The 18,847-nt window shown below is 37.1% G+C and overlaps 1 protein-coding gene across 2 annotated transcripts in view; it reads left to right on the forward strand.

Annotated features, from left to right (window-relative positions):
- The window catches only part of LOC137645961 (rho GTPase-activating protein 44-like), a 359,606-nt gene that overhangs the window by 264,001 nt on the left and 76,758 nt on the right, over positions 1-18,847 (forward strand). For both annotated transcript variants that reach the window (XM_068379038.1, XM_068379039.1), the window contains exon 2: positions 15,145-15,283. In XM_068379038.1, coding sequence (XP_068235139.1) covers positions 15,145-15,283 — 139 coding nt within the window. The remainder of the gene's footprint in view (positions 1-15,144; positions 15,284-18,847) is intronic.

Consider the following 18,847-nt stretch of genomic DNA (forward strand, 5'->3'; position numbering starts at 1 on the left):
ACTAAAGCTTAATTGGAAAAGCAAGATGCTATAAGCCCAAGGGCTCCATTAAGGAAAAGTAGCCTAGTGAGGAAAGGAAATAAGGAAATAAATAAATAATGAGAACAAATTAACAATAAATCATTCTAAAAACAGTAACAAAGTCAAAACAGATGTGTCATATAAAAACTATTATCAACGCCAAAACAGATATGTCATAAATAAACTATAAAAAGACTCATGTCAGCCTGATCAACATAAAAACATTTGCTGCAACTTTGAACTTTTGAAGTTTTACTGATTCAACTACCCGATTAGGAAGATCATTCCACAATTTGGTCACAACTGGAATAATACTTCTAGAATACTTCTCATGATGGAGAAGGCCTGGCTATTGGAATTAACTGCCTGTCTAGTATTACGAACAGGATAGAATTGTTCAGGTGAGATCTGAATGTAAAGGATGGACAGAGTTATGAAAAAATCTTATGCAACATGCATAATGAACTAATTGAACCGACGGTGCCAAAGATTAATATCTAGAGTCAGGAATAAGAAATTTAATAGACCGTAAGTTTCTGTTCAACAAATTAAGATGAGAATCAGCAGCTGAAGACCAGACAGGAGAATAATACTCAAAACAAGGTAGAATGAAAGAGAGAATCAGCTGCTGAAGACCAGACAGGAGAATAATACTCAAAACAAGGTAGAATGAAAGAATTAAAACACTTCTTCAAAATTGAATTGATCACCAAAAATCTTGTAAGACTTTCTAAATAAGCCAATTTTATGTGCAATTGAAGAAGACAGACCTAATGTGTTTCTCAAAAGTAAATTTGCTGTCGAGAATCCCACCTAAAATTTTAAAAGTCGTACAAATTTAAAGAAACATTATCAATACTAAGATCCGGCCCGGATGTTGAGGAGCCACCGTCCTTGATCTACTTACAGTCCATACTTTGAGTTTTGTTAGGATTCAACTTCATACCCCATAATTTGCACCATGCACTAATTTTAGCTAGATCTCTATTAAGGGATTCAGCAACCTTAGAGCTACATTCAGGGGATGGAATTGATGCAAAGAGAGTAGCATCATCTGCATATGCAACAAGCTTGTTTTCTAGGCCAAACCACATGTTATGTGTATATAGTATGAAAAGTAATGGGCCAAGAACACTACCCTGTGGAACACCAGATATCACATTCCTATACTCACTATGGTGCCCATCAACAACAACTCTTTGAGATTTATTACTTAAAAAATCAATAATAATGCTAAGAAACGACCCAGCCACTCCCAACTGTTTGAGTTAGAAAACAAGGGCCTCAAGATTAACACAGTCAAAGGCAGCACTAAAATCAAGGCCAATCATACGAACTTACTGACCACAATCAAGGGATTTCTGTACAGCATTGGAGATTGTAAGAAGGGCATCACATGCTCCAACAGAGCTTTAATTTCACGAGATCGAAAAGCTAAACTAGTTAGTTTAGCCTCAGGAAAACAGGAATGAGGAAGTTCAAGTTTTTCATTACTCTGTCAAAAACATCAGCCAAAAGGGTTGCCTCTTCCTTTGGGCTGTGAGTGACGGAGCCATCTGGTTCAAGTAAAGGAGGAACTGTTGCATCTACACCAAATAGTGCAGATTTAAGGGTAGACCCCCGTTTATGTTCCTGAGTTAGTGCAGATTTAAGGGTAGACCCCCGTTTATGTTCCTGAGTTGTACCAGAAAGGGTTTTCTTTTATGGTTAAATTGTATTCTTTTTCAGTTAAGGCATAAACTCTTTGAGCAAAAGCTCGAAGCTGAGTATAGTTATTCCAGTCCAATCCGATCTGTTACCCTTCCAAAGATGATAGGCCGCCTGCTTCTTTAAATAAGCACGTCTACAATCATCATTGAACCACGGTTTGTCCTTCACTCGGTACCTTAGCACACGAGAAGAGATACACCAATCAATTATGTTGACTAGATTCTCATTCAAAGGGACAACAGGATCTACACTCCTATATAATTGTGACCAATTCAAGCACAAAAGATCATGCAAAATCTCATTCCAGTCTGCTTGGGATTTCATATAAATTTTACAAGAGTATTATATATCAGGGACAGGCTGCTCAGTCTTCACTACTAAAGAAATCAAAGCATGATCAGATGTCCCGACTGGAGTACCAACCTTACTAGTTAAAACGCCAGGGGAGTCCGTTTATACGAGGTCCAAGCAATTACCAGACCTGTGAGTAGCTTCATTTAGGATTTGCTCACAGCCTGATTCAGAAGCAAAGTCTAAAGCTCTTAAGCCATGGCGATCGGTAGGAGAGATAGAACTTAACCACTCCCTATGGTGAGCATTGAAATCACCAACAAAGACAAAAGAAGCCTTTCTATCATCTTGTATGTTGGCCATAATGGTAAGAAGACAATCGAAGATAGAATCATCCATGTCTGGATTCCGGTAGATTGAACACAAATAAAAGTTGTTATGCCTGCCACAAACTTTTATTAACTGAATCTCGTGACATCCACATTGATAGCAGGACTTATGAGAAGCAGGGTACTCAGCCCTAATATACACCGCCATTCCCCTGGCCCTAGGGATGGCATCACGTTTCAACATTATTGGCTTCTTAAAACCAGTTATAAGGAGCTCAGATGAGTGGCTCATATTAGAAACCAAAGTTTCTGAGCACAAAAGAATATCATACTGTCTGGACACAACTGTAAGGTCTTGAATATTTGCATGAAGACCACGAATATTGCAATACAGAAGACGACATTGATGAAATCTAGGACGTACTGGTCCTGGATTTTGCTCAATGTCTCCAGACAGCAAAAGAATTAATAGAAATAAAAAAGAAACACCATACTTAAAAACTAGATTAACAAGAATTATAACAAAAAAAATATATACAGAATTATAAATAAAGTGATTGATGAAACCCATAAACTATAGTAAAAAGTCGGAAATACTGGTCAACATGGAGGAGCCGATACACCATGCAAGGCTAAATACCCTCCAGGTTAGCCACTTCAACTGAAGGGAGGACAGTAAGGTTGGTTTTGAGAAGAAAAAGAATCAGATAAGGAAAGGATGATCTCTTCATAAACCACCAGGCATCCATGGCCCTTCTATTAAGCCTGTCCAACAAACCATTTGAAAAAAACAAGAGGAAGAAAAAATGAATAATAAGATAGGATAGTGTGCCCGAGTATACCCTCAAGCAATTGAACTCTAACTCAAGACAGTGGAAGACCATGGTACAGAGGCTAGGACACTACCCAAGACTAGAGAACAATGGTTTAATTTGTGTGTACGTGTACGCGTGTATGCATATAATACAGCATATGTATATTATATGGATATATATATATATATATATATATATATATATAGTCATGTGTGTGTGTATTAATATGCTAAAACTGACAGGAGCACATGATATTCAGCTGCAAAAAAAAAGCATTAGGATAATTGAAAACTGTGAATCCTGACCAGTCAGAACGCCTTGTTTTAGTTTTGCCTAGAGGTTTGTGTTTGTAAGGCTCTCACTCTCTGCTTCTTTATAAATGTTTTTGTTATCCATTATAGTACTGTCAGATTTTATTTAATATTTTTGTTTGATATATTAGCGACTTAGACATCTATTTTATATTTATGAACACGTAAATATGAATTAAATGAATCTTTGTAAATTGTTGTACGTCCGTGTAAATTTTTTTTTTCAAAACATTTCAAAATTTTGACTCAAAACTCCATTGTTTTATGGATTTCAAGTGACTTCTTTCATTACGTCTTTATTTGAATGTTTCTTTTATACTGTTATGTATTTTTTTTAGTTTATTTGAAAATTTACCCACTATTCTTTATCATGTTATGACTGTCCGTAATTATTATTATTATTATTATATTATTGTTATTTCATAATTAGTCATCGTAAAGAATGCCGCTCTTTCTAATTAATTAATTCATTTATATACCATTAAACAAGACAAATTTTATGTAAATGTTATTTTTCATGTTCTCAGATCTTCATTTGTGAAATATTTAACCCAGCTCAAATGCATTCTCGTTTTCTCCTTGAAATATCCCTTCTCTCGCTGGTGTGTCGTTAGGGTCAAGTGGAGGTCAAGCGATTGACCTCGAGTCGGAGAAGGGATGGTTATAAAAGGCCTCGATCAGAAATATGATTGGAATGGAAGTTTTGCTTTTATTTATAATTAAATTTAAGCATGAATGAGTTCCAATAACATAAGTTACAATGGCCCTGTTAGAAACAAGATATCCAAGTTGGTATACTGCTTAATTGTATTTATTTGATTATATACCTAATTTTCATGGTTTTTGGTTACGAGAAAGTTAGAAATAGCCTTTTCACAAAATTTCTATAGGCACCTTTTTTCAGGAAACTATTCCTTTCCCCAGTCTCTCTCTCTCTCTCTCTCTCTCTCTCTCTCTCTCTCTCTCTCGAATACAAGTGCTGATGTTCACTGGTTAGGATACCATCATCCGGGTCGCAAGTTCAGCATCCAGTTCGCAAATTTTGATTTTCAGGATGGTAACTTTTGCTGCATTTAAAACTGGAAAAAAATCGCCCAATGTATTTTTATGTATATTTTGCTGATGGCAAATCCGCTGTCTATGCCATTTTGACCAAGGAAGTAACGCAACATTTTGGTCTGCTCAGCAGTTAGGTAGGGACACGGTCCAGATACAAGGGTTGAGACCACTAAGGAATATCAGATACTCATGGCACATGTGCCCCGTGAAAATCACTAAATATATATATGGGTATTTTTATGTTGTTTTCATATACGGGTATACTACAATATTGTGTGAAACAAGGAAGATTATGTAGTAGGTAGAAATGTCTTTGTTCAGTTGTGGGATGAACTTGTTAAAAATGCATTTAGATACAGTAAAATGGCTAAGGATTCTCTCTCTCTCTCTCTCTCTCTCTCTCTCTCTCTCTCTCTCAACTGGTCGAGAACCGTGTTCGTGTATTGTAAGAAGGGCGGTGGAACATGAAGTCATGAACTGATGCCTACCATTACATCATTTAAACGTTGTACAAGCTTTTATTTACTAGTATCCCCAAGACGTCTCTTGTCTTCTTTGAATTGAAATAAACTTAAAATTTATTAGCCTACCTGTTCATTTTTGCACGAAGAGAAACGGGTATAGAGATACAATTGTGACATTTCAGTGCATTTACCAAGAGTATTGAGGCATGACGACCCTTCTTCCTCCTTGCACAAAAGTGCTTGTCAGTTAGGGCCAGGGTCTGGTTCTGGAGTGAGTGGAGGGATGATGTGGGAGGGGGAACGTTATTGAAGGCGATGGAAGATAATGCAGATTTCCTATGATTTTCTCTCTCTCTCTCTCTCTCTCTCTCTCTCTCTCTCTCTCTCTCTCATTTAGGATATAATCACTACTGTTCTTTTTTACCATTCATGCTGTGGTCTCTTGATATATGTAATAAATCGTATTGTTGCGGGAACTCGTTCAGAAATATATAGAGAATACATGTAACTGCATATTAACATACAAAGATGCATGCGTTCCATATTCGTGTCCCTGAAGGAATTGGTTGTGAGCGTTTTTTAAAAACGTCTCATGCAAGTAAACAAACAGCGGATGTTATTTAACATACGAAAACACACATCCCCACGCTGTCTCCCTTGGAATCACAGCGGCTGTTTATTTATATTGGCGTCTCGGCATCGACAACAGAGAACCGATACTTCCGCGTCAGTGTCGAAGAAGTATTTTTGTTGGGTGTTTTGGTTTCATTCGAGTCTGGCGATCGTCTTCATTTGAATGAGCTTTTGCAGGAAGCCAGCCTGGCTTTGCACCCATTGAAGAGGGCCAAGGAGAACTTTAGTTTTATATATATATATATATATATATATATATTGTAGGGTTCAATTTGATCTCGTTGTTTTATAAACATTTCGTATTTTGTGAATAATTATTTGTTATTTCAAGTGTCTGTATTGTATTTTCATATTGACAAAGTTAAATGTTTATTTGAATGTATTTTTTCTATGTGAAGGAATCTCGAATGTTAAATTTTCACAGCTTTATAAAATGTCAAATGAGGCACCAGTTTTTTCGTGTGAGGGAGGTGGCAAATCATCCGTTAATTTTTTTGTTTCATTTTGGATTATTCTTGTCTCGGCTGTTTTGCTATCCAGAAGTTATTTAATCGGTTTTCATTACTGTCTATTACCGTTAGTGTGTCCATATATAAATGAATTAGTATTTTATTTAGCTTATACGTGGCAAAGGAGGTATATATATACTTATGTGACTGTTGTAGTAATAACATAACCCGTATCATTCGTCTCACGATTAAATCGACTATTGTTCAACTGGGTTAGACCCGCATCGTGGAGCACTTGTTTTTCCTATTCTTTTTCCTTTCGATTATCGAACGTTATTTTCGTCTGGTAATTGACTAGATAAGTTAATAAAAAATACGCTTATGCCAGGCTGCCGTGTTGTTAGTATGTTTTCAGAAAACTTTATTTTTACGTTATAATTCTTTACGTTCTTTATTTGAGACATTTTATCATCTTAGTCAATTTCTTTCTAGTCCTTAAATCATTACAGTCATAATTTGCATAGGAAGACGAAGGAAACTGCCAAAACCTAATTTCAGAATTTACTGGTCCTTAATCAGATAAAAGAAGAGAGGTATGTGGAGTTTTGACGTTTTAGCTTCTTGAAGACCACCGAGTATTACCGTAACTTGGACGTTTGGAATCGGGGTTTAGTAGCGATAGGTAACAATGAGGCTCGAGAGTGCGAAGGAAAGATGCTTTCAGAAATTATTGACCTGATTTGTGTTAAGTGACTGCTAGAGAATAACGATGAACTCGAAATAGTATTAAGGGAGGGGACAGAGCCATCTAGTGGCAAGGAAAGTATCCTTAGAAGTAATTGATTCAATCATGTTGAGAAGAAAGTAAAGGATCCGTTCGCTTGTTTATTAAATTGGGGGTGTTGGGGGAGGCATAGTCCCCGAGAAAAAAAAGGAGATTGGTTTTATGATTTGATAATTGGATTGGGAAAATAACACGCAGATAAGACTTAATTGTCCTCTTTGGTAGAAATATTTAGCCATAACTTTTGATGACTTCCTGCCGAATTCAAAGTTATTCGTTCTTATATTCTTTCAAGATTGAGCTGGTAATTGAAGAAGACTATTAAAGTTCGAGAGTTAATGCAAATGAATAAGAATTTTGAGTATGCTGTGTGATAGCAGAATTTACAGTGAATCCTTAATCTGTTGAAAAATCGTAAAAGGTATTTTTTTTTTTCAGTATAGGTGGTTATAAGTGATTGAAATTAGGAAGGGTACTGTCATCACCAAGGCTTGTGTAACATTTGCTCGGATATCGTTCAGTTGACGTTGCTTTGATATAAGTTCTTACATCACCAATATTGTAGGCCTTCCAAGATATCCTTCATCCACGAATAAGATAAAAAAAAAATATACGTTACATACTGTTGTCAGCAGTTGGCGTCAGCGTTGCGTTCCCTTTTGTGCGTCTTGACTGCTCTCCAAAAGGGAACCCTTTTCATGAATTTTAAGAAAATGTATTTGCCAAGGTGCATTCACCGTTGCCTGCTAATGCTGCACTACCTTCGCTAATTATCAGATAGTGTCGACAATTCTGGATGGTTTACGAATAAAATGGGTCAGGCATGCGTTCTTCTGCTTGGGTAAGAGTTGCCTTTCTTTAAAGAGAGTTTGGTTTATGCGACGACGACAGAAAAGAATTTCTGAAGATAAAATGCTGCTTGGGTGATATGATGCGTGACAAGTGTTAAGTGACTGCATGAAGATGGAGAACAAGTGTTATATGGATGATATATTGTTAACTTTTATTCTCATAAGTAAATATGACAAGGAATTATATACCTTATGTGTGACCCAATGATTGCCTGTGGCACTTGACAACGCTAACTTCATGTTTTAACTTCGTTATTTAGACTAACATACGCGCCCTCGCATGCTTGTATACCTACTCTCAGCATATATTTGCTGATCTTCTAAATATTTCAGGTCACAATTGTTTAGCTTGGACGAAACATTTAAGCAACGTGAATGATATCTCTGTTAAGAAATCACAGTTGTGTTACCACCATGCTCCCCCTCCCCGGCCTCTTTATCACAGTGATAGGTGTCAATACTGGTCCATATTATGTACGATGCTAAGTGACCTTGCCCTAATCAGATAATGGCGTCGATGCCATGACAAGTGAGCTGTCTTTAGTGCAAACACTTTTAGTATGACCTCGATGATGGAGTAAGTAATTCATCTCTCGTATATAGTCAGGAGTTGGTGGTTATAGCTATTGTTTTGTTGATCATGTCGCGAAAATAGTGAAGGTAAATAATACTGAAGGGATAAAGTTCTTAGAATAGCATCTGACATAGCAGTCTCTCTCTCTCTCTCTCTCTCTCTCTCTCTCTCTCTCTCTCTCTAATTGACTAGATTGAGTTGTTTTCATGCATTTTGACATTTATATACGACTAACTCGAACCGCCGCTATGACCTCTATCGTAGATTACATTTAAGGGCCGGTTTTTATATAAATGTAATTTCCAAGTCACCTTAGTCTGGTCAATAAATTAAGCCTAATTCTGGTGGTTTTGTTCGTGGATTGCTAGAATGGGGAAGTACCTTGGACTTAAATGAAGTCGTCATATCACATAATTTATGTTGTCTCTTTCGAATGCCAGTTCGTGTAATATTTTTTTGCTTGCTCCTGCCTTTTAAATTGCAATATGCCTGATAATGGTGGTTTATGCCATAATTATATAATTTATTTTATCGTCTATATTTTCCAAAATAATGGAGCTATTTTAAGACCTAAAGCTTTCTTTGCTTAGTTTCTGATTATTATTATTATTATTATTATTATTATTATTATTATTATTATTATTATTATTATTAGAAGCTAAGCTACAACCCTAGTTGGAAAAGCAGGGTGTTATATGCCCAAGGGCTCCAACAGGGAAAAATAGCCCAGTACGGAAAGGAAACAGGGAAACGATTACATTACAAGAGAAGTATTACACTGATAATAAAATATCTTAAGAACAGTAATAACATTAAATTAGATCTTTCACATATTAACCGTAAAAAATTAAAAAAACAAGAGGAAGATAAACAAGATAGAATAGCATGCTCAAATGTGCCCTAAAGCAAGAGAACTCTAGTCCAAGATAGTGAAAGGCTATGGTACAGAGGCTATGGCACTACCCAAGACGAGAACAATGGCGTGATTTCGTAGTGTCCTTTAGCTAGAAGAGTTGCTTACCACAGCTAGAGTCTCTTCTACCCTTACCAAGAGGAAAGTAACCACTGAACAATTATAGTACAGTAGATAACCTCTTAAGTGAAGAATTGTTTGTTAATCTCAGTGTTGTCAGGTGTATGAGGACAGAGGAGAATATGCCAAACTATTCGGTGAATGTATAGGCAAAGACAGAATGAGCCGTAACCAGAGAGATGGATCCAATGTAGTATTGTCTGTCCAGTCCAAGGACCCAATAACTCTCTAGCGGTTGTATCTTAACGGGTGGCTAGTGCCATGGCTAACCTACTACCTATGAATTATTAGATATCCATAGGAATGAAGATTACACTTATATATATATATATATATATATATATATATATATATATATATATATATATATACTGTATATATATAATCTATATTTATATATACATATATATAATAGATATATATATATATATATATATATATATCCATCTTTTATTAGGGTATCAACATGCCAACCAAAAAACAGTTGAATTATTGTACTAGTATGTGTATGGTGTTATAGTGTGTGCATGAGGTGAGCCCGCATTGGTAGTTGAGATTAGTTGCATCAGGAGTATCGAGCGTGTCGAATGTATTTGAGAGAGAGAGAGAGAGAGAGAGAGAGAGAGAGAGAGAGAGCTTACTGTAACAATATTCAATGTTATCAGTCAATCAGTCAGATAATACAGATCAACATCTAAGACGAATCAGTTTAACAATAACATAAATGACTTCCCAAAAATTATCTCTCTCTCTCTCTCTCTCTCTCTCTCTCTCTCTCTCTCTACGAGGTAATCTAATGTAAACTCAATCTTTCCTGTCTAGATAACCGATGTAAGCTAAAGAATTTTTTTATCAAGCCTAACCCAGAGTATAAATGATTGTGTGGCAACGTAATGTCTAGTTATAGCTGGAAAATCTCTCTCTCTCTCTCTCTCTCTCTCTCTCTCTCTCTCTCTCTCTCACGCTTTCTTTCTCGTCATCCCTTTTGGTATGCAATTTAGCCTCGTCGGTTACTTAATGAAGGTCGTACGGACAGAAAAGGGTATTCTTTTTCTCGCCTGTTCTCAGTCCTTGCAAGTTGTAGTTTTGCCTGTTTTTTCATTAGTCACTATGTTTGAAGGTTTGTATCCATCTGATATATATATATATATATATATATATATATATATATATATATATATATATATATATATATATACACACACATACATATATATATACACACATACATATATATATACACACATACATACATATATAGACAGATATTTATATATACGGTAAGTATTACTATCAAAGGTAGGTTTACATCAAGGCCCATAGAATATGGGCCTTGGGTTTACATCACCAGCTTGTTTCTACAAACGTTCGCGCGCTCGCGTGCGCACAATATAGCCTATGTGTATATATATATGTATATATATATATATGTATTTGTTTATATTGTATATATATATATATATATATATATATATATATATATATATATATATATATATATATATATATATATATATATATATATATATATATATATATATATATATATATATATATATATATATACTCCTTTCAAATTATTACTACAAGCTGATTCATCCGTTTAGTTACTGAGATTGTATAAAAAAAGTTTATAAATAAAGAATGAAGGAAAGGGGGAGAGATAGAAGAAAATAGTTTAGATGCACTGTTAATTACGTACCTGATTTAGTTTGCGATGATAGAAAAATGTAATGAGCATTGAATTTGTCGAAGGAAAGAGTATTTTCTTGACGCTGATCATTTGAAACCTTGCAGAAGTTGTTGGAACTTGACCCTTCTGCAATAAGGGTAACATAATCGGTCCTCGTCTCTTTCTTTCTAAAATGAGTCATTGGAACTAAAACCATTCACTCTGGACTGAAGGTTTCGAGTCCAGTTGGTTATTTTATTTAGATACCAGTTGGAGTTCATATTAACTCTGAATTTTAAACGAAGTGGTCTTAGGATCAGGCATTCTACCTAAAGGCAATTCTTGCACCCTGTACTTAGGCGGGAATTTATATGAAAACCGCTTTCACTTTCACCTGCCCAGTCTTATCTGTTATTCTTGGAACAGTTGTTCTGTATGGCGTTGTGAGTCTACCTCGCTACGGTTGCCTATTTATGGAATAAAAAAGACGACCAGGGCGTTTTACTAGGATCATTTATAATACATAAGAAAAATCGTTTCCATTATTTTTGGCAGTCATGGGCTACGTTTATACTTACTGTGTATGTTAGTAGCCTATTTGTAAATATGTGCATCGATACATTTTTACTGTATTAATGAAACACCAGTTTATAATTCAGTAATAGTCTCATTTGAACATAAAGACAAGGAATACAATCGTTCTTAAAAAACACACACTACACCTCAAATTTTTGTGCCATTCACTGTTTCAATTGTTAGCTTTTTGCATTTTGCAACACCATCATTCTTCTATGTTTGTGTTATAAGGAAACGAAGGAGATAGCTCCATCTAATCAACACTAATATGTAAAGGGAAAAATTGATAGTTTTTGTGCTTTCTGTAATAAATGGGATCAACCGTCTTTAATACACAAGTACCAACGGACAGTTGCATTTTAAATAAAATTATATTTTATTTTTATCCACTTTACAAGGGTTGTAAGAGAAGGCCGCAATATTTGGCGGTGTAATAGTATAATGTTGTTGTGTCCTTGTTTATAGGGGGTATTTTAGGATAATATTAATTTAACCTACCATTTTTTAAACTTGTTTCACCATTGTGTATATATAGGGTATTTCTTTAGAAGTTCTGTTCTTGAAATGATTTCCTCTCTATACAGTTATATTTGAAATATCGATCCTCTGTTTTCCAACTCTTTGAATTCATTCCTCGTTTTGAATCACTGGTCTGAGTTCTTCAGAGAAGTCTCTATTACCTGTTAACCGTACTTTCATTGATTCTTATGCTCAAGAAACTAAGAGTCTCATTACTATTACTTGTTTTGCTGCTTTAATAGTGACCTGTATTTTCATTAAACTGACGTTGCAGTGACTATGTTAATTGAACTTGCCATGTGTCGAGGTCCTGTTTCTTCTTCTCGAACTTGGTTTCCCACTTTGTTTTTATTATATTTTTTTATTTGTTAGTCAATGACAAACATTGGCCCATTTATCAAATTTGTAGTGTTGTTATAAAAGTTCACGGTATTTCAAGCACAAGTCATCATTTTAATGGTTGACATCCACAAAAAAGACATTTAAAGGTGTATATATATATATATATATATATATATATATATATATATATATATATATATATATATATATATATATGTATGTATATATATATATATATATATATATATATATATATATATATATATTATGTCTGGGGCTAAGATTCCCCCAATGGTATAATTGCACAAAACTCGAGTAACTCAAGTTAGAACATGTACTTAAAGTTATTTTTGGATCTTATTGCCCTTCCTACGGTCGTATTATAGTACATGCATGATTTGGCATGGCGTTCATGTCAGTATGTCTTTAATGAGAGATTGCTGCCTCATAGCACATCTATCCATTGGCATGGTATTCTAAATGGTTTTTCCTATGTTTGTGTGTTACTGCTAGTTTCCTTTCTTTGTGCTACTTTAGATCCACGTCGACCCTATTACTACTCATTCTGATAGTAAGGCTACATCGAGTAGGGTTGTGGCTGTCGGTTGGAAACGTCTCAGACTGGTGATAATTTCCTGTATAGTGTGCAATCTCACCATCCTTGTGGACTAGGTATAGGGGTGGGAGAGCCTATAGGTCTACGTGCTGAGTTATCAGCAGCCACTGGCTGGCCCTCTCGGGTCCTAACGGGTGGAGATGGGACTTGCCCGCTGATTATGTGTGTATTTGGGCAGTCATCAGGGCATTGTCACTGTCCCTTGCCTCTGCCATTCATGAGCGATCTTTGAAAAAAGTTTTCTATTGTTACTAGAACAATCATTGTTGAAGAAACTGGGTGGCTTGTTTTTATAGGCAATAGTGAGGGATTTGGGTACTCAACATTACAACTTATTAGTACTTTGCTTTGTTACAGAGTATCTAGTCTGCTTTGTATATCAGTCGGGACGCCCAATTCAGTTGCTTTACTCTGACGAGTGACCAGTTAACCGAACCTCGTCCAGTCTTATTTTTTATTTCCTTGCTAGAGGGTAAAAATTTCTTTTGGGGATTTCCAGCGATGGCCTTTCTAGTTTACGAACACTTTTTTGGAGCACCACGACAATCACTATGTCTGCCTGTTGTTAAACAAATCGTCTCTCTAGGATAACTTTAATACTATTATTATTATTATTATTATTATTATTACTATTATTATTATTATTATTATTACTGTACTAGCAAAATTACAATCATCGTTCGAAAAGCAGGATGCTACAAGCCCAATGGCTCCAATATGAAAGCCGACCAATCGGAAAGGATATGAAAAAAAAAACTAATAAACTGTATATGAGAAGTAATACAAAATATCTGCAATAGCCCTAAAATAGATCTGTAATATATAAACTATAAACAAGATTTATATAGATCTATTCAGAAAGAAACATTTGCAATAAGTTTGAACTTTTGGAGTTCCACCGTTTCAATTGTCAGATTAAGAAGAGCCTTCCACAGTCTGGTCACAGCTGGAATAAAACTTATAGAATATATACTGTGTAGTATTGAGCCTTCCGATGATGAAAGTATAACTTAGAAGTAACTCTATATTGTACAGCGTACAGGGGGATGCAGTCTTGGAAAATATGAATGCAAATGATGGTCAGAATTATGAAAGACCTTTTGCAACATACACAAAAAACTAACTGAATAATGGTGCCAGATATTGATATCTAGATCAGGAATAAGGAATTTGATAGACCACACTGTTTTTATTCAACAAATTAAAGTGAGAGTCGGTAGCTGAAGACCAGAGAACAATGCTCAAAGTATGGTAAAGTGAAAGAATTAAAATATTTCCTCAGGATATTTTGAGCACTGAATATCTTGAAAGAATTTCTCAATTTACTATTTTTTGTGCAATTGAAGAAGAAAGACAGAGTGCGTTTCTCAAAAATAAATTTGCAATCAAGAATCACACCTAGAATTTTGAATAAGTTTCATATAGATTAAGAGAAAAAGTCAATACAAAGATCTGAATGTAAAGGATCCATTGTTCTTGACCTGCTTACAATCATACTTTGAGTTTTGTTACAGTTCAACTTCATCCCCCATAATTTGCACTAGGCACTATTTTTTTTTCTTTTGAATTAGGTGTATCAGGTGAACTTATGGGCCTGGCTTTTCCAGACTACTTATGTTATTCTGTACAAAATCATTCTAAACTTAACTTGTAACATATACACCTGATGATATGGGAATGATTTGGCAGTTCTATGCCATATTTTACTTAGTTGAACTGTTGAATTTTATCATATATTAAGCATAACCATTTTTCTATTTTCTATCCATTCACTGAATTAGTTTGAAACTTTCCAATTCTGTATTACTAATTAGGTTATGAACCTAGCTATCTGATAGCCTATTATGAGACCTCCAGTGCACTGATTCTTTGCAAAGATTCACAAAATTGAGATGAGGAAAGTTGCATATTTTTAGTGTTTATTGTTATAAATTGTGTATCTATATTCTTTTACCTCAGGACGTGTATTCTATTACAATTAAGTAAATACATTGGCTAATCTTGCCTTACTCAGAGCATTTTGAATTCTTTACAGCAGTATGCATTGTACAGCGAGGTTATTTATCTTATGTAACATTAAATTTTCATATTTCAGGAGCGACCGAACTGATGTTGTGGGCGAGTTACGAACAGCAGAAGAGCAGGCGGAAGAACTTCGCCTTTTGGTTGATGCGTGTAACAAGTCTCTTGAAAAGATTCTTCATACCCACACTGTACCTGAAGATAAGAAACTGGTTAGTTGATATATTTTTTATAATCCTTACATACATTTTTTATTAAGTGTAAATGTCCCTTGTTTATTGAGGTTTTTAGGTGTCATTTTTTTTTATACAAGTTGTAGATATCAATAGTAAGGCTTAATTGCCAGAACCTGACTCTAGGAATGTTATATATCATCTTGAAGCCTGGACCAAGGTACCATTCATTGTACTTTATACTTTTATAGTACCCAGCGGGGTGGGGGTGGGATTTCACTATGGTATGGTGAAGGTAGTATTGTCTCCAGCATTAATATTGGTTTATGTTCTTGGTGAGGATATTTTATCAGTTGTCAGATGAATTTCAGCATTAGGTATGTTGTTCCCAACCATTCCCCATCGGTCTTCTATGGAGGTCAGATGGGTAATAGTGGTAATCCTTTTACTTTAGGGCAAACTTTAAGGCAAGGAGACTTTCTTGTTTCCCCTAGCTTAACAGGAAGGCCTCCTTCCCAGCGGGGGAGCTTTCAGTATCTTTACAGACGGAAAATGCCTTACAATTGTTGTGGCCCTCCGTGGGGCTTCAAGGTCCTCCTTCCATGAACAGCTGGTGAAGGTGATTCCAGGACTATACAGGAGAATGTTGCACTTGCAGAAGTCATAGGCTCTTCTCCCTCAAGATCCTAGAGGAAGGAGTCCATCCTTACTGGGCTCATGTCCCTGAAATCGCCCACCTTTGTGTCTTGACCACTGAAGGAGACATCTGTCATAAGCACCCTTCCTTTGGGAAACGCACTTATTTTAAAGACTCATCTGATTGCACACTTGCATTCAAACAGGCACCTTAAGACCCCCCCTTGCGAAGGACCGCAAGAGAGGGCACGTACCTTTGCTTGAATGGCCTTCCTCTTTGGAGTATGCTGATCAAAGGACATCTGATCACTTCCACGCCTCCTTCTTCTGAGCACTCTAGCTCACTGGAGCTTGCTCGCAAGGTTGTGAGGCAACCTTTGTCGTATCCCTCTTGATCAGAGTCAAAAGACCCTAGACAACAAGCCTAAATCAGATGCGCCTCACCAACGCATGCCCCAACCAGATGCAACTGCCCCACACGTGCATCAACCAGATGCGACACCCCCACGCGTGCCTCAACTACATGTGCCTTCCTGGCCGTGCCTCAACCAAATGCGACTCACCCAGAAGTACATTGCCCAGAAGCACATTGCCCAAATGTGCCTATACCAGGAACACATTGCCAAGTGTGCATCACCTGTATGTCCTTTGTCAGTGGATGCTGACAAAAGATACGAGTCTCGCTACAACCAGGAGGATGTTTCTGGATCCTTCGCTGAAGAGAGCTTAGGCATACGCTTCTCAGTGAACCATGCCTCGATTTGATGAGCTGGACAGCATGCAGATATGACTCGACAAGCGACAACAGTGCAACCGAAGCTGACGAGACGCCTCCCTGAGGCAACCATCAGCCTCATACTCTTTGGGAGTCTTTGTCACCGAGAGAAATAACCTTGATGGACAATTATTGGGTATCACCGATTGAGTTCAACACAACCTTTTGCTCTCTCTCTCTCCTCGGGTGTGAAGGAAAGACGAAGGTGACCAACAGCCTGCTCTGAACCGGGACAGATCGAGACAAGCAGTGGACCATTCTGAGAATGCCAAGGAGAGGAAGCGTATACACACCACTTCTCCCCTTTCTCTGAGGGTGCACACCTCAAAGAAAGGAAAGCCCTGAAAGCTATTCCAAAGAACAGGTTCAGTGCTCCAGGAGACCCTAGTTCTTGGAAGGAGTCCCAGGACCTTAGAAAGAGTGCAGCTGCTTGTCTCCCTCCTCTTCAGTCTTCTCCCAGGAGAGAGGACCGAGTAACTTAAGTATCGGAGAAGGATGACCCCATTCTTGATGACTCCAATGAATCTGATGGTGCCCTTCCATAACTGGCCACCCCTAAGGTACTGAATACATGGGAAGGCGAGTCAGACTCCGCCTTGTAAGTCTTTAACTGTATCCACAGGGTCAACAGCCTGGGGTATAGGAGGAGAGCAATGTTGCCAAAACAGAGAAGCAACTCCTGGTCTGCTCCATCCATTCTGAAGCTGGGAACGAACCAGCACTTAGAAATTTGACAGGGCCAAGGGCATGGCAGACGCAGTGGCAAAAGATGAGGATGATAACCCCGCTAGAGGTGCCAATTCTCCCCAAAACCATTTGTGTTAGGATACCTGGAACCCAAATGGAGGGGATGGTGGTATCACGGGTTGGAGAGATGGATGGTAGACAACCTTCAATCCGGATACCAAGGTAACGTCCATGACTGGTGATTGCCAGACTGGGGTTCGAGTCCTGCTCAAACTCCATAGTTCCTTTTTGGTTGCTGCAACTCTACCATCCTTGTGAGCTAAAAAAGGGTTTTTTGTAGGAACCTATAGGTCTACCTGCTGAGTCATCAGCAGCCATTGCCTGGCCTTCCTTTGTCCTAGCTTGGGTGGAGAGGGGCTTGGGTACTTATCATATATATACTGTATATATAGGGTACTTATCATATATATACTGTATATATATGGTTAATCTCGAGGGGATTGTCCTACTTGATAGGAAAATGTCACTGTCCCTTACCTCTGTCATTCATGAGCGGCCTTTAAACCTCCATGAATTCCACCACCAGTGATACCATTGTCCTATTACCAGGGATCAGCAAATAGAAGTCCAGACTATGCTGGAGAAAGCTGCTCTCCAGGAGGTCGATGACGGCACCCCAGGCTGCTTCAGTCGACTTTTTCTTGTTGAAAAGGTGTTTGAAGGCTGGAGACTAGTAATGGAGCTATCACCCCTGAACGAGTTTGTGCTACAAACTTCGTTAAGGTGCAGACTGCAGCAACAGTCAGGCAGGCAATCAGGCCTTTGGACTTTATGATAACATTAGATCTCAAAGATGTGTACTTCCAGATCCCATTCCATCCTACCTCCACTTCATTAGGACCAGCAAAATGTACCAGTTCAAGGTGGTTTGTTTGGAGCTCTCGGTTATGCCACAGGTCTTCGCCAGGGGTTTTACGTTAAGTGTCAGCTTGGGCACACACCAACACCATTTGTCTCTTACGATATCTGGCAAGCAAAAGTTGAATATTCATTGTTTCATCTTCTCACTGGATGAACTTTCCTGCCTCTTAATTTTATTACCTTAGCACAGGTAAACAGGAGCCTCACATTTCCATGACTGGGTCACAAGTCTTGTAATTCAATTTGCTCTGATGAAACATTCTTATTAACACAAATACCAATCACAGTGTTCATGTTAAGGGTGTATACGCTGGATATTCAGTGAGCCTGAGTACTTTTGTGACTGTCACCTTATCTTATTTTTATGCTATAAACTTCCAGAATCATTTCAAGTGCATCTTGTTAGGCTTTTAATTCTCATCTTGCACACTTGCACTAAATGCTACTAGCCTCTGTATCATAGTATTCCACTGTCTTGGGTTAGAGTTCTCTTGCTTGAGGGTACACTCAGGCACACTTATTTTATCTTATTTCTCTTCCTCTTGTTTTGTTGAAGTTTTTATAGTTTATATAGAAAATATTTA

The sequence above is a fragment of the Palaemon carinicauda genome, chromosome 8, assembly GCF_036898095.1.
Source record: "Palaemon carinicauda isolate YSFRI2023 chromosome 8, ASM3689809v2, whole genome shotgun sequence".
Classification (NCBI taxonomy): domain Eukaryota; kingdom Metazoa; phylum Arthropoda; class Malacostraca; order Decapoda; family Palaemonidae; genus Palaemon; species Palaemon carinicauda.